Source organism: Oncorhynchus mykiss, chromosome 4 (assembly GCF_013265735.2).
Source record: "Oncorhynchus mykiss isolate Arlee chromosome 4, USDA_OmykA_1.1, whole genome shotgun sequence".
Taxonomy (NCBI): domain Eukaryota; kingdom Metazoa; phylum Chordata; class Actinopteri; order Salmoniformes; family Salmonidae; genus Oncorhynchus; species Oncorhynchus mykiss.
In genome coordinates, this window is record NC_048568.1 from 23,379,063 (window position 1) to 23,392,578 (window position 13,516).

Here is a 13,516-nt window from a genome sequence, read left to right on the forward strand (position 1 = left end):
CCATGGTGCTGAAAATAAAGCTCTCCTGTTGGGACAGCTTTATGTAGGCCATACTGTAACATTGTGGGCATCATTTGTCACCGTTTTAGTGCAATTCATGTATTGTTTAGTGTTGTGGCTTTGCTGGCATGCATCTAAAATAATGTTGGAGGGTTTGTCCCACCAAGATTTACACGCTAAAATCGCCACTGTGGTAGGATTTAGGGGTGAGCTGGGATGTGGACATGAAGCTAGGGTGAGGGTTTAAAAAGTTTGGGAACCTCTGGGTTAGGTTAAGCCTAACCCTAACTCTAGTTTCATGTCCACACCCCGGTTCAAATCCATTCCTAGCCATAACCCCAATCCTAACCGTTAAAACTTTACAGGTTGTCATGTAAAGAAAGTTGCCCTTTCCCTGAGTTTATAGGGCTCTTAAATCAAGCTGAAATTATTTTGGGGATGGCTCATAATAAAGCATATACAGGTGTAAGATCTTAATTTGATCAGTTTCTCACAGCAGGAAAATAATCATGCAGCAACGGGAAATGTGAATTATTGTGTGAATTATAATTAATGGACATTTTTGTAGGGGTTGATACATTTTCTGTTAGGGCAAATCAAGTCTGACATTTTTAAGTGGAAATGGCAAACTTTAGAAGCCTTTTAAAACCTTGAATACACTACAAATGTGCAGGAAATTTCCAGCAACAACAAGGTGATCAAATTAAGATCCTACGCCTACAGGTTATGTTGGAGCATTTTGACATTTCCATGGCATCAATGTAGATTACTCACTTCACACTTAGTTCATGTTCTGACAAGCTTGCTGTTGAATAACTATTTGACAGAACACAAAACAACTTTCCTAGAAATGCATTCCAAATATCAAAGTGTGTGTTCATCTGGTTTAATGTATATTTGAGTAACCAACCATTAAAAGCCTCCTAACCCAACCAAAACAAACAGACGCGCACGCGCGACACACACACACAAACACACAGTTTTATGACCAAGTTCAGGTCTTTGAGCTAATGGTAGGCTTTTCATATTTTCTTTTATCCATCTTGAAAGTGGCAATCTGCAGTAGCTACATCCATGTTTGGACGTGTAAATTAATTATATGGACCCATTGATTCGTTGAAACGTATCTTATACATGCCTCATACCCCATCAGAACCCCAAATATAAGCTTGTTTTACTCCGATGTTTGTAAACTAGGTAAATGTAAACGAACACTATACAGCCTCAAAAACTTGGTTAAAACTCTCATGTTGATATCATGGATAGCCATAGCCATGCATCCATAGCTCTGTCAATGAATTTGAGAGTGGGTACATTTATCCAACCTCATCCATCTCTCAGCTTTCTACCGAATCAGAGGCGGAGGTAAGCTTTGTTAAAGTTTCAACTGCTGACATCCCCTTTAAAGCAAAAAAAGACAATTGTTCAATATTCTTTTCAATATACTTCTTGCAACATCAAAGCAACATTTTATTGGAGAGAGAAAAGCTTAATATTTGGGATCCACCATGTCACCCTCTGCCATTCTGTGGCTAGCCTAAAGTTCCCTTTCTTTTTACAAATCAATTCAAAATGTACTGTAAAGTGTGTAAAACCTTTGTTTCTAGAAAAATCAGTCAATAACTAAGTGTAATTGCTTTCTTTCTCCAGCCCCTAACATAGATTTCTGTGGTATTCTTTTGTATCTTGTTTCCTTTAATTATATGGAGCAGTCACAATGGTGCATTCAGATCATCCTCCACTGCAATGGAAGCCATTGTTTTTCACAATGTGTGTGTAGCACAAGAGGTTGGTGGTACCTTAATTGGGCAGGACAGGCTTATGGTAATGGCTGGAGTGGAATACATGGCATGGTTTGAATGATTCAAACACATGGGTTCCATATGTATGATGGATGTCATTCCATTTGCTAATTTCCAGTCATAATTGTGAGCTGTCCTCCCCTCAGCAGCCTCCACTGATGTGTAAGGGTTGCAAAGGGAGGGTATACTGTATTTCTGGTAACTTTAAAAGTTTATAACATGTGAAAATGAAGACAATTTTAATATTTACATTTTTTTTAATGACAAAAGCTGTATAACATTATCCTAAATATAACCCATCAACTTTGTGAATATCGTTGGTGTTTAAAAGGGAGGGTTTCAGCATGAAATATCCTTTATATTTTGACGTGCTTTTATTTATTTTTATCTGTCAATATGTGTTTGTTGTAAATGTAAATAGGGTTGCAGAGTTCATTGGAATTAATTTAATTGTTGATTAGATGCTCTTTAAAAATTAATTAGGCTGTTTTCGCTTGATCATAATGGTCTATACACAAAAAAACTTGTGGACAATAATATGGACACAGATCTAAATATGAAGAGAATTTAATATTTTACATGAATACATTTCAAATATATATTTAAGAATAAATTCCTACTTACCATAGAGTGCCAAAATTATAGATAATTCTGTTTTGCAACCCTACAGTGTGTGTGTGTGTGTGTGTGTGTGTCTGCTTCAATCCTTGTGTGTGTAAGGTGGAAAGAGTGTTTGCTTGCCCCTCTACAACCCAACTTCTAAGGGTTTATTAAGGTGTAGCAATCATGTGTGATCATCAATGAGTCAGATTTCTGAGAAAATTTTGATTTGGCCTTAAATGTTATCCTTGATGAAAACCAATGGAACCAACTCCATTTGCACGCTGCCCGCTGCTGCCCTTTCTCCTATGAAAACATGTTACTCCACATCGCTCCTCCGTAGCTGATTAGGTAGCAGTGTTTAGCACCTCCTTGAGTATCCATCTACTGACAATAGAGGCTGGAGAGAACCTCAGATCCGGTGTCAGCGTCACCTTTTAAACCCAGAAAGAGAAGTGTCAATTTTCCCACATACACATATGATTCAAAAACTGATCAACGCAAAGAAACACAACGTCAGTTGCTATGGCATGACTCAACAAGTGGCAGCTACCTGCTAAGACCTCACCTGTCATCTGGTAACGTGAGCCCCCATCGATTAGAGAGAGAGAGGGAAAGTGTGTGAGGGTGGAATTTCCTATGACCTCCCCACCCCTAGCCTCCTACCCACCCACACGTGTCTTTGGCTACAGTATAAAAGGTGCTCCCACCTCACAGACATAGACACAGGACAAATTCCTACAAAGAAATTGATCAGACAACCAAGGGAAGAGAAGGAGAGAGAGGAGTGATTCCATTCTGCGCTGTGAGATCCTGCAGAGAAAGACAGGAGACCTGTGGAAGAACAAAACGAGAAAGTGAAAGAAGGTAAGGAAGATGAACCTGCTAAAGAGCAACAGCAAACTTCTGCATAATTTTCCATTCATGCTCTGAATTAGCTGTTGTCTTATTTTGTTGAGAATTATTAGTAAGACTTAGCACTAGGCTGTGTGCATAAATATGATTTTAGTTAATTGCACAGCTCTATTGCATGTTAACATTCCTACCCTGAATATTAGCAGAGGTAAGCTGGCTAATCTGCTTATCTGCAATATATATTTCATTATGTTTGAAATATAGATTATTTGTCCTAAAGTAGAGAGATGAGAAATATTGATTAGGTATCAATTGATCAGGGAGAGGAAATATGAACATGCATGCATGGAACACCAACTCATCACTTTTTGTCGTAATAATAATATAAATAAATATATAAACTACTTTGTTAGTAATTAGAAGAATATTGGGGGAATACTTATTTTACTATAACTTTCGGACACAAAGGTATACTTGTGTGTCAATGTATTTGTCATCATCAATTGAGTAGTGTTTAAAAGTTACTGTAAAATCAATGCTAATTTCCCCCCAAGATAACCTATTTTTGAGCCATTCACAAGCCAATGGCATTTCTTTCTGACGAAACAAGTGGCTGACCTTTCTGCAATGCAGAGATCAACTTATTCTCAGAAAACCAGGGAACATTCTCAGGACATTTTTTATCACCAAATAGAGTATATCCTTGGAATTTTCTCCTAACATTCACTAACATGTTGTGCACAACACCTGTTAAAACTACTACAGGACATTCTCCTAAGGTTCTCATTAGGTTGCCAGGGAACGTAATAACACAATGTTCCGGTATATTCTTAGAACATACACAACAAAATGTGGGAGCAATAGAAATTGTTCTGAGGAAACGTTACAGGAACATTCTGCTTATTTTGATGGATATGAAAAAAATTAAATTAAATAAAAAATAATAATTAGGGCATATTTCTACAATGAATGGTCTCATAAAGTTAGTGTGACGTTTTGACCTTATGTTCCAAAAACATTCCTTGAACATACTTCATGAAATGATGTCTGGATTCAGTTGAATTGGTTATGACAACATTGCAGGACCGTTCTGCTAATGTCCATGGCGACTCTCACATAGGTACAGTGTGATGTGTCCATTAGCGTTCCCTGAACATACTTCAGCAATAAAATGTAGGAGAAATAGAAAATGCTGGAGAACATTCCTGGAATATTCAACTAATGTTGGTGGATATACAGTATTACTACTGACACCTACAACAAACAAACAAGAAACATTCCTGCAAGACTGTTATAAAGTTATTCTGCAAATTCATGTCATGATGTTCCAATACATCCAGTACATCACTGAGCCGAGCTTCCTGCCATCCAGGACCTCTATACCAGGCGGTGTCAGAGGAAGGCCCTAACCATGGTAAAAGACTCCAGCCACCTATGTCATTGACTGTTCTCTCCACGCTTCATCATCTGGCAGTGCGACGGACTCATCTGGGTTTGCCAGGATAATGCTACCTGAATTCATAGTGCCAACTGTAAAGTTTGGTGGAGGAGGAATAATGGTCTGGGGCTGTTTTTCATGGTTCGGGCTAGGCCCCTTAGTTCCAGTGAAGGGAAATCTTAATGCAACATCATACATACATCATACAAAGACATTCTAGAATATGCTGTGCTTCCAATGTTGTGGCAACAGTTTGGGGAAGGCCCATTCCTATTTCAGCATGACAATTCCCCCGTGCACAAAAGCGAGGACCATACAGAAATGGTATGTCGAGATCGGTGTGGAAGAATTGTTCCAACATCTAGATGTTCCAACATGTTCCAACTTCCCAGAAGAGTGGAGGCTGGTATAGCAGCAAAGGGGGGACCAACTCCATATTAATGCCCATTACTTTGGAATGAGATGTTCGACGAGCAGGTGTCCACATACGTTTGGTCGTGTACTGTATCTCACTACACTGACACTCCAACACTCAAACACGCACACACACACGGGGACAAACACAAAACACACACACATGCATTTTGACACCACACACATGCACACACATGCGTTCACATTCTTCGCATACACTGTTGCTACTCTCTGATTATTATCTATGCATAGTCACGTTACCCCTACCTACATGTACATATTAAATCATTTACCTCAACTAACCCGTACCCCCACACATTGACTAGGTACAAGTACCCCTTGTATGATCATTTATTGGGGTATTTCAAAAAATAGTTACAGCTTTGAACCAGCAATCTGCTGTCTTACAGCCCTGATAGTCTGCTAAGCCACCAGGAGAGAGCTCATCTGTTTCATTCTGTACATAAAGCTGTTCAGTCACAGACACAGCAGGGGTTCAAACTGTGGAACCCAATTCCTACATTTGAATATAAAAATTTATTTTATCAAACAAAACTATGCCACATTTGATCTCTGGAACCCTCAGGATTACAAATCTGAGCAAGATTACTGAATGTAAGTACATTATGTACCTTCAGAGGTGAATGTATCAAACCAGTTGCCGTGATAAAAGTTTTTTGTTGTTGTACAGTCTCCTCAAACAATAGCATAGTATTTTTTCACTGTAACAGCTGCTGTAAATTAGACAATGCAAAATAAGATTAACAAGAATTTAAGCTTTCTTCCCATATAGGACATGTCTATGTCCTGGGAAATGTTCTTTTTTACTTACAACGTCATGCTAATCACATTAGCGCACGTTAGCTCAACCATCCCACGGGGGGACACCGATCCCGTAGAGGTTTTAATCAAAGAATTATGTCTCATATTTACCTTTGCAATTGATATAGAAAAATAATTAATTCACAAGTATCCTCTCTTTCTTTCAAATCCCAATGTTTCCATTGGATTTCCCTTTGCATTGAAATCCTTAAATTAAGATTGAAATTATGGCTATAAGATTCCAACTATGTCTCACTCTTAGTACATATTCACATCTATTTACACCTCACCACAATCGATCAGGCAGTAATAAAAATGTTATATGATTTCTGAAATCAAGTTTGTAGGGAACTAAAAGTATTGTATATATAATTGATTGGTAGAGTAAGAAATAATAAAGTGTACTTATTTTTCTAGATGTAGTTATCCTCTCTCTGCAAAGACAAACATCACAACCTGGAACTCTTAACATAACGCTGTAAACAGCTTTGTACTTGTGTTAGTCCCATCCTAGTGGTGTGGTGGATTCATTCCTGGGATAACACTCCAAAGATCCCAACTAAATGTTTTGGGAACTTTTAAATAACATTCTGATTAAGGCGAGACAAGTTTCCACAGACATAGATCTATTGAGTTTGTCAGAGAACTCCACAGCAGTAAGAATGCCATGATAAAACACTCAGTTACATTGTAACTCAATACTTTGTTCCTTTTTTCAGTCACTGTTTTAGTATGTTCATTAAAAGTATGTTGTATGTTTAGTAAAATGTGTTTCTTTATTATTTAAAGGCAACGCATTCCTGCCTTCATACAGTACCTGGTGTTAGTACAGTATGTTCGGAACATTCTTGCAAAATCAGAGGTATGTTAACATCCTACTACAAAGATTGTATAATCATCAACACAACTGGACAGATTTTGTGTTACCATAATTTTTGAGTGGAATGTTCTTAATAATATGTTCTGGGAACATTTACAGAACCAGTTATGGTGTGCTGGAATCTTTTTCTGAATGAAAATACATAATTGGATGTTCTAGGTTCTATTATAGAACACCTGGATGGTTATCAGTGATGGGATGACTGAGGTACAGCCACAAAGTTAAGGATATAGGGAGAAGGAGCAGTGGTTTGTCAACTTTAACTTGTGCTAACTTAAAGATAACAGGGGGCAATAGACTAGGGGAGATGTGTCACAAGGCCAGTGAAGGCTGCCTCCCATTCAGAGACTTCCTTTGCACATCTTCCACAATATTTTATATAAAATGTTCCAGTGTATGTGTGGGACAGGGGCATGAATGAGCTCCATATCTGTGTTGTGTGTGTGTGTGTGTTCACAAGGGCACTGATATATAGGAGCAACAGATAAACAAAGGTCAGCGAAGTCATCTTTGATAAGAATGTCTGAGCGTCACATACGTTGGGTGATAGAATTCCAATGGTATGGGTTCTAATCCATCCTTCTTATAGTTTGCCCTTCACCAGTTTACCTGTGAATACTGCATTAATTCACCTTTGTGTCAGGGATTATTTCAGATTGATGCAGGACAGGATTAAAGTTGATCAAGAGGAAGTAGAACTGCTGGTGAAATGACCACAGACTCAAGCCCTATTCCTCTATGCGCCTCATCATCTGCAGTCTATTTTCATGACGTGTTTCTGATCAGAATTAAATAATTGTACATGTCTTTGTCATTGGCTAATCCTCCCTGTGCCTCTGTGTGTCTTGTGCAGTGTTAGGTTGAATATGGTGTGTGCGCCCTGGCTGTTAGCGGTGGTGGTGGTGTGTGTGTGCAACCCCGGGGTGGGAGGGCAGTGCTGGGATAGCTCCCACTGCAAAGACCTCCCTTCAGAGGACAAGATACTGGTGAGTTAAAGTTAAAATCATCACCTTCATTCAGTAATCATCATCAAAATCAGTATAAGATTTAATCATCATCTATAGCAATTTTCATCAGTCACTATTCATGGATTGTTCTTTAACCCAACCATCCATATATCACTAAACACTGTTCCTGTCCATCCATTTGTATTGAACTCCTGTCTCCTGTTCTTCTTCCGTCTGGCAGGAGTGCATCCACCTGTTCAGGTCTGGGCTCCAGGACGAATCCCCAGAGCCCAGATCGGCTGCCCAGCAGTCCACTGAGGAGAGCCTCTCCCTGGGCATCCTGTTGGCAGCCCTGACCTCTGGAGAGAGAGCACTGGATGCTGACCCTGAGCCCCACAGCGACAAGAGACACTCCTACTCCATGGAGCACTTCCGCTGGGGCAAACCCATTGGGCACAAACGCCGCCCCATCAAAGTCTATGCCTCCAGTCTGGAAGGGGGGGACTCCTCCGAGGGCACCTTTCCCCTGCAGGCACGCAGGCAGCTGAGCAGCTGGGAGGACGAGATGGTGGGAGCTCTGGGGAACCAGGGGGCCAAGGCTCAGACCAAGGTAGTCCCCAGAACCCTCACTGTGACGGGGCTGCAAGATAAGAAGGATGGGTCCTATCGGATGGGTCACTTCCGCTGGGGCAGCCCAACCGCTATCAAGCGCTACGGTGGCTTCATGAAGCCATATACCCAGCAATCCCACAAGCCCCTGATCACGCTGCTCAAGCATGTCACCCTTAAGAACGAGCAGTAGAGGAGGGCAGCAGGAACAAGGGATAGAAGGGAGGGAGGGGAGGGATAGGATGAGTGTAGTAAAGAGGAAAAGATGAAAGATGAACTGAATGTTTTGAAGACCAGTGGCAACTGTTGAAAACTAAGGGTCATATTTAATCTGTAGCCAAGTTTCCAGAGTAACACAAAAAACGAATTATAGCTCCGCAATATAAAACAATGAAACAACAAATAAGTCCCCAAAAAATGTCTTATATACATTTCAGACAAGATATGATATGTTACCTGTAAAAAAGATAAGGCAATGTTCCCATTCAAACAGCCCCTTATTTACAACTTATTTGCAGGTATGCCCTTTTATACATATCAGTGGGTAACTGGCAAATTGGGAGGGTAGGGTGTGCCGTTAAACAATCGAAGTGTTAATTAATTTACCTGCAAATAAGCGGAGAACCATACTGTACACAGACCTGATACCTGTATTTTGGTTAGAGGGTCTGTGAAAATACAGGAATCATGACTAGGTCTTTAGGTGGGTTTTAAATTACCATGTTTTTTTTAACCCTTACCCCTTTCAGAATGACAAAAAAAGCTTGTACTGTATAAAAAGCTGGCATGGTAAAATAGTGTGATTTTTGTCTGTATATGAAAGGGATATTAGCATTGCCCTAGATAGCCCATAACGGTTTTGATTGAATAGGGCCATTGATAGCTGTAGAATACATTTATGGCCATGGCTTGAATGCTGTATGAGAAAGTATAAATTGAAGGAAGTACTTAGAAAGTCTTCGGTAACAGTGACCATACTGAATACTGTGTATAGATGACAGACTGGGGTAGGGAGTGGGGTATGAGAGAAGATCATTTCAAATGGAATACTATTTTTCCTCATTATTTTTATTGAGATAAATTGTACCATATTGTAAATGTATGTATTAAACAGATACTGCTTTGTGGCAAGCAACACAAATGACTTCCTTTTTTGTACTGTACATTACTATTTATTTGATGTCTACCAAACAAGCAACCAAGATAAAATCAATGGTGCTGTCAATATACAGGTATAGGTAGTGCCGATTTTAGCATGTACATTTTGGTGGGGCAAAAATAAACAAGTGGGGTGCATGCCAGCAAGGCCACAACACAACACTAAACAATACAGTAATTGCACTATAACAGTGAAAACGGTGCCCACAAACTGTTCAGGCCTACATAAAGTTGTCCCAACAGCAGTCCCAACATCTTACCACTGCTACACCTGCCTTGTCTGGCAGCAAAACAGTCAATTCAGCCTCATTGACTGCCTTTAAAAAAAATATAGCTGATATGGCTGACTTGCTTAAACAAATGTGGTTTCTACGAACAATTGAGATGTACAAACTATGGCATAAGGGAGCGACAAGTGGATAAGATGCAATCCGTAATTTCAATTAAGACATTAATGAGCGAGCTAGGATGTACGTAGTCAATATCACTATTTGTTTAGCACTATTGAAATGTACAGCGACAGAATTCAGAACATGGGCTGTTCTTACAGTGTTCTCCCTGTACACCAAGTATGAACCATAGGATAAATAAAGGGGGATAAGCAAACAATGAAAGCTCTTACAATATTACATCACTTATGCAGGAGCATACAATACATTTTTGGGCTCACCTTGTTGTGCTGTGCTCACTTGAACAGGAAGGTGGCGGTCCATCAAAGTCTGGCATTCTCAGAATGTATTGTGCTTTCAAAACAACTGGGAACTCGGAAAAAAAATAAGGTTGAATCATGATGATGTCATTGATCTTCAGGTCGCAGCTGTAGAAAGAGGCCGGATTTACAATTCCGAGTTGGATGACCGTTCAAAACGTATTTTCCCAGTCAGAGCTTGTTTATTCCCGACTTCCCAGTTGTCTTGAACTCACTGAAGTCAAGTTTTCGCAGTTCCGAGTTAACAGTTGTAGCGCGGCACAAATCATGCTTCATTGACTTGAAAAAGAGCCCCTTAAGCCCAGATTTGGGACCACACAGCCATTCCACTGAATAGCAGGCTTGTGATTGCTTTACAATGCTTACAGTTTGCCACTGTTTCCTTCCAAGCAATTAATTGTTGAATGTGAATGTTTATGTCCAATGGCTGAATACGTTTTATCTATCATTTCTCTCCATTATCTCTGTCACGTCTGCTCTCACTCTTCCCTCCCCTGGCGCTTGAGGGCGCAAGGCTGCCCTGCATCACGCACTCCTGTCATCAATTACGCACACCTGCCTTCCATCGTCATGCGCTTCAGCGATATTGGACTCACCTGGACTCACTTATCATCTGTTTATTACCTCCCCTATATTTGTCAGTTTGCCTGCTGATGCATTGATTATTTTTTGTCTTTGTTTTCTTGTATGTTGATGCTGTTCCTGTCTCGTTCCATGTCCGTTCCTTATTAAATGTTTGACTCCCTTACCTGCTTCGTCTCTCCAGCGTCAACTCATGTGACAATTTCTCTTCATATGACAAGGATTAAAAAGGATTTGCCAGTAGATTGTAGACTTGATTCATGATGATGACTGCTTGTCTCACTTGCTAGCTAAGATTTTGAAAGTATGATGTTGACATGATTAGTCCAATCAAAGCTACTTTACATATAACGTGATATGATGTAATTTTATCTGTGGCCAATGACCTTGAGTCTTCTTGGATGGGCACTTCTAATGTAACTCTATGGCAGCACCTAAAGGGCTAGAATTTTCTAGCTCTACCCTTAGACTTGGCAGTGACATTGTGTCCCCATGAGTGACAGAACACTTAGCCAATCATGTCATAATGCTCCGTATTTTCTGCTGGCTTGCCCCACCACCACAGAAAGCACAGAGCTAGACTGAAACACCTGATTTTTGGAGCTGCCTTACTCAAGAAAACAAAAAAGAGACAATGTTTGTATGCAGCTTTATTAATTCAATGATATGTACTTTTTCTTTTACATTGATTGCAAACTGATATGTGACACAGACTAACTTTCTCAGGCCTTTTATATGTACTGTACAGTTAGTGAAAGTCTAAACACCCCTTGCACAGTCTTCACATTTTGCTGTCTTAAAATTAAATCCAAAAATGTAACATTTTTTTTTCCTACTGATCTACACAACCTACTCCACATTTTCAAAGTCCTTATAAAAAATTATACAAAGTTTACCACACAAAAAATATCAGAAAAGGTATGATTTTATCCCAGCTACAACATGTTGTTCCTTAAAAGTTATGGGACTGTACATTTTTTATTTCCCATTGTTTCTAGGAACGAAGCCATACAGTGCATTCGTAAAGTACTCAGACCCCTAGACTTTTTCCACATTTTGTACCGTTATATTTTTCCCCCATCAACCTACACACCTGCCCCATAATGACAAAGCAACAAAAAAAAGCAGAAAAATATAATTTCCATAAGTATTCAGACCCTTTACTCAGTACTTTGTTGAAACACCTTTGACAGCGATTACAGCCTTGAGTCTTCATGGGTATGACGCCACCAGAATGACACACCTGTGTTTAGGCAGTCCTCTCAAGCTCTGTCAGGTTGGACGGGGAGCGATGCTGCACAGCTATTTTCAGGTCTCTTTCCAGAGATGTTTGATCTGGATCATGTCCGGACTCTGGCTGGGCCACTCAAGGACATTCAGAGACTTATCCCGAAGCCACTCCTGCGTTGTCTTGGCAGTGTGCTTAGGGTTGTTGTCCTGTTGGAAGGTGAACCTTCGCCCCAGTCTGAGGTCCAGGTTTTCGTCAAGGATCTCTCTGTACTTTGGCCCGTTCATCATTGCCTCGATCCTGACTAGTCTACCAGTCCCTGCCGCTGAAAAACATCCCCATAGGTGCCTTTTGGCAAACTCAAAGCGGGCTGTCATGTGCCTTTTACTGAGGAGTGGCTTCCATCTGGCCACTACCGTAAAGGCCAGATTGGTGGAGTGCTGCAGAGATGATTGTCCTTCTGGAAGGATCTCCCATCTCCACAGACAAACTCTAGAGCTCTGTCAGAGTGACCATCAGGTTCTTAATCACCTCCCTGACCAAGGCCCTTCTCCCTCGATTGCTCAGTTTGGCCGGGCGGCCAGCTCTAGGAAGTGTCTTGGTGGTTCCAAACTTCTTCCATTTAAGAATGATGGAGGCCACTGTGTTCTTGGGGACCTTAAATGCTGCAGAAATGTTTTGGTACCCTTCCCCAGATCTGTGCCTCGACACAATCCTGTCTCGGAGCTCTACAGATCATTCCTTCAACTTCATGGCTTGGTTTTTGTTCTGACATGCACACATCTGTCAACTGTGGGACCTTATATAGACAGGTGTGTACATTTCCAAATGATGTCCAATCAATTAAATTTACCACAGGTGGACTCCAATGAAATTGTAGAAACATCTCAAGAATTATCAATGGAAATAGGATACAGCTGAGCTCAATTTCGAGTCTCATAGCAAATGGTCTGAATACTTATGTAAATAAGTTATTTCAGTTTTTTATTTCTATTAAATTTACAAAAATGTCTAAAAACCTGTGTTCGCTTCATCGTTATGGGGTAGTGCATGTAGATTGATGAGGAAATGTTTTAATTTAATCAATTTTAGAATAAAGCTGTAATGTAACAAAATGTGGAAAACGTCAAGGCCTGAATACTTATTGACGCTTGTTCGCTTGCCCGGTGCAAGTGAAAAAAACATTTACGTTGTCTGATGGACATTTACGTTGTCTGATGGACATTTACGTTGTCTGATGGACATTTACATTGTCTGATGGACATTTACGTTGTCTGATGGACAAAAGCAACAATATTAAACAATTAGACTCCCCCGATCAGAATTGGATCAGTATCCTCCGAATGCAATGGGTTGCACACTGTTGTCCCAATCTCTGCAGAGCGCATCGGAGTATAATTATTGTAGGCCTGCATTGACAGGCTAAAGAAGCCTTTCAATCATGGAGTCGCAAGATGCGTTTTTGAAATAAA

The 13,516-nt window shown here is 40.2% G+C and overlaps 1 protein-coding gene across 2 annotated transcripts; it reads left to right on the plus strand.

Annotated features, from left to right (window-relative positions):
- Positions 1-3,129: 3,129 nt before the first annotated feature.
- On the plus strand, positions 3,130-9,508 carry LOC100136772 (proopiomelanocortin B). Of its 2 annotated transcripts, NM_001124719.1 has the most exon segments (4): positions 3,193-3,269; positions 6,721-6,793; positions 7,665-7,797; positions 8,000-9,502. In NM_001124719.1, coding segments are annotated over 3 exon segments (723 nt in total). In that variant the 5' UTR covers positions 3,193-3,269; positions 6,721-6,764; the 3' UTR covers positions 8,561-9,502.
- The last annotated feature ends 4,008 nt before the right edge of the window (positions 9,509-13,516 follow it).

Bases quoted from the DNA above. Each gene is read 5' to 3' on its own strand.
- LOC100136772 (XM_021598374.2), top strand. From the start codon at position 7,678: ATGGTGTGTGCGCCCTGGCTGTTAGCGGTGGTGGTGGTGTGTGTGTGC. The intron at 7,798-7,999 runs GTGAGTTAAAGT...TCCGTCTGGCAG, and splicing joins CTTCAGAGGACAAGATACTG to GAGTGCATCCACCTGTTCAG.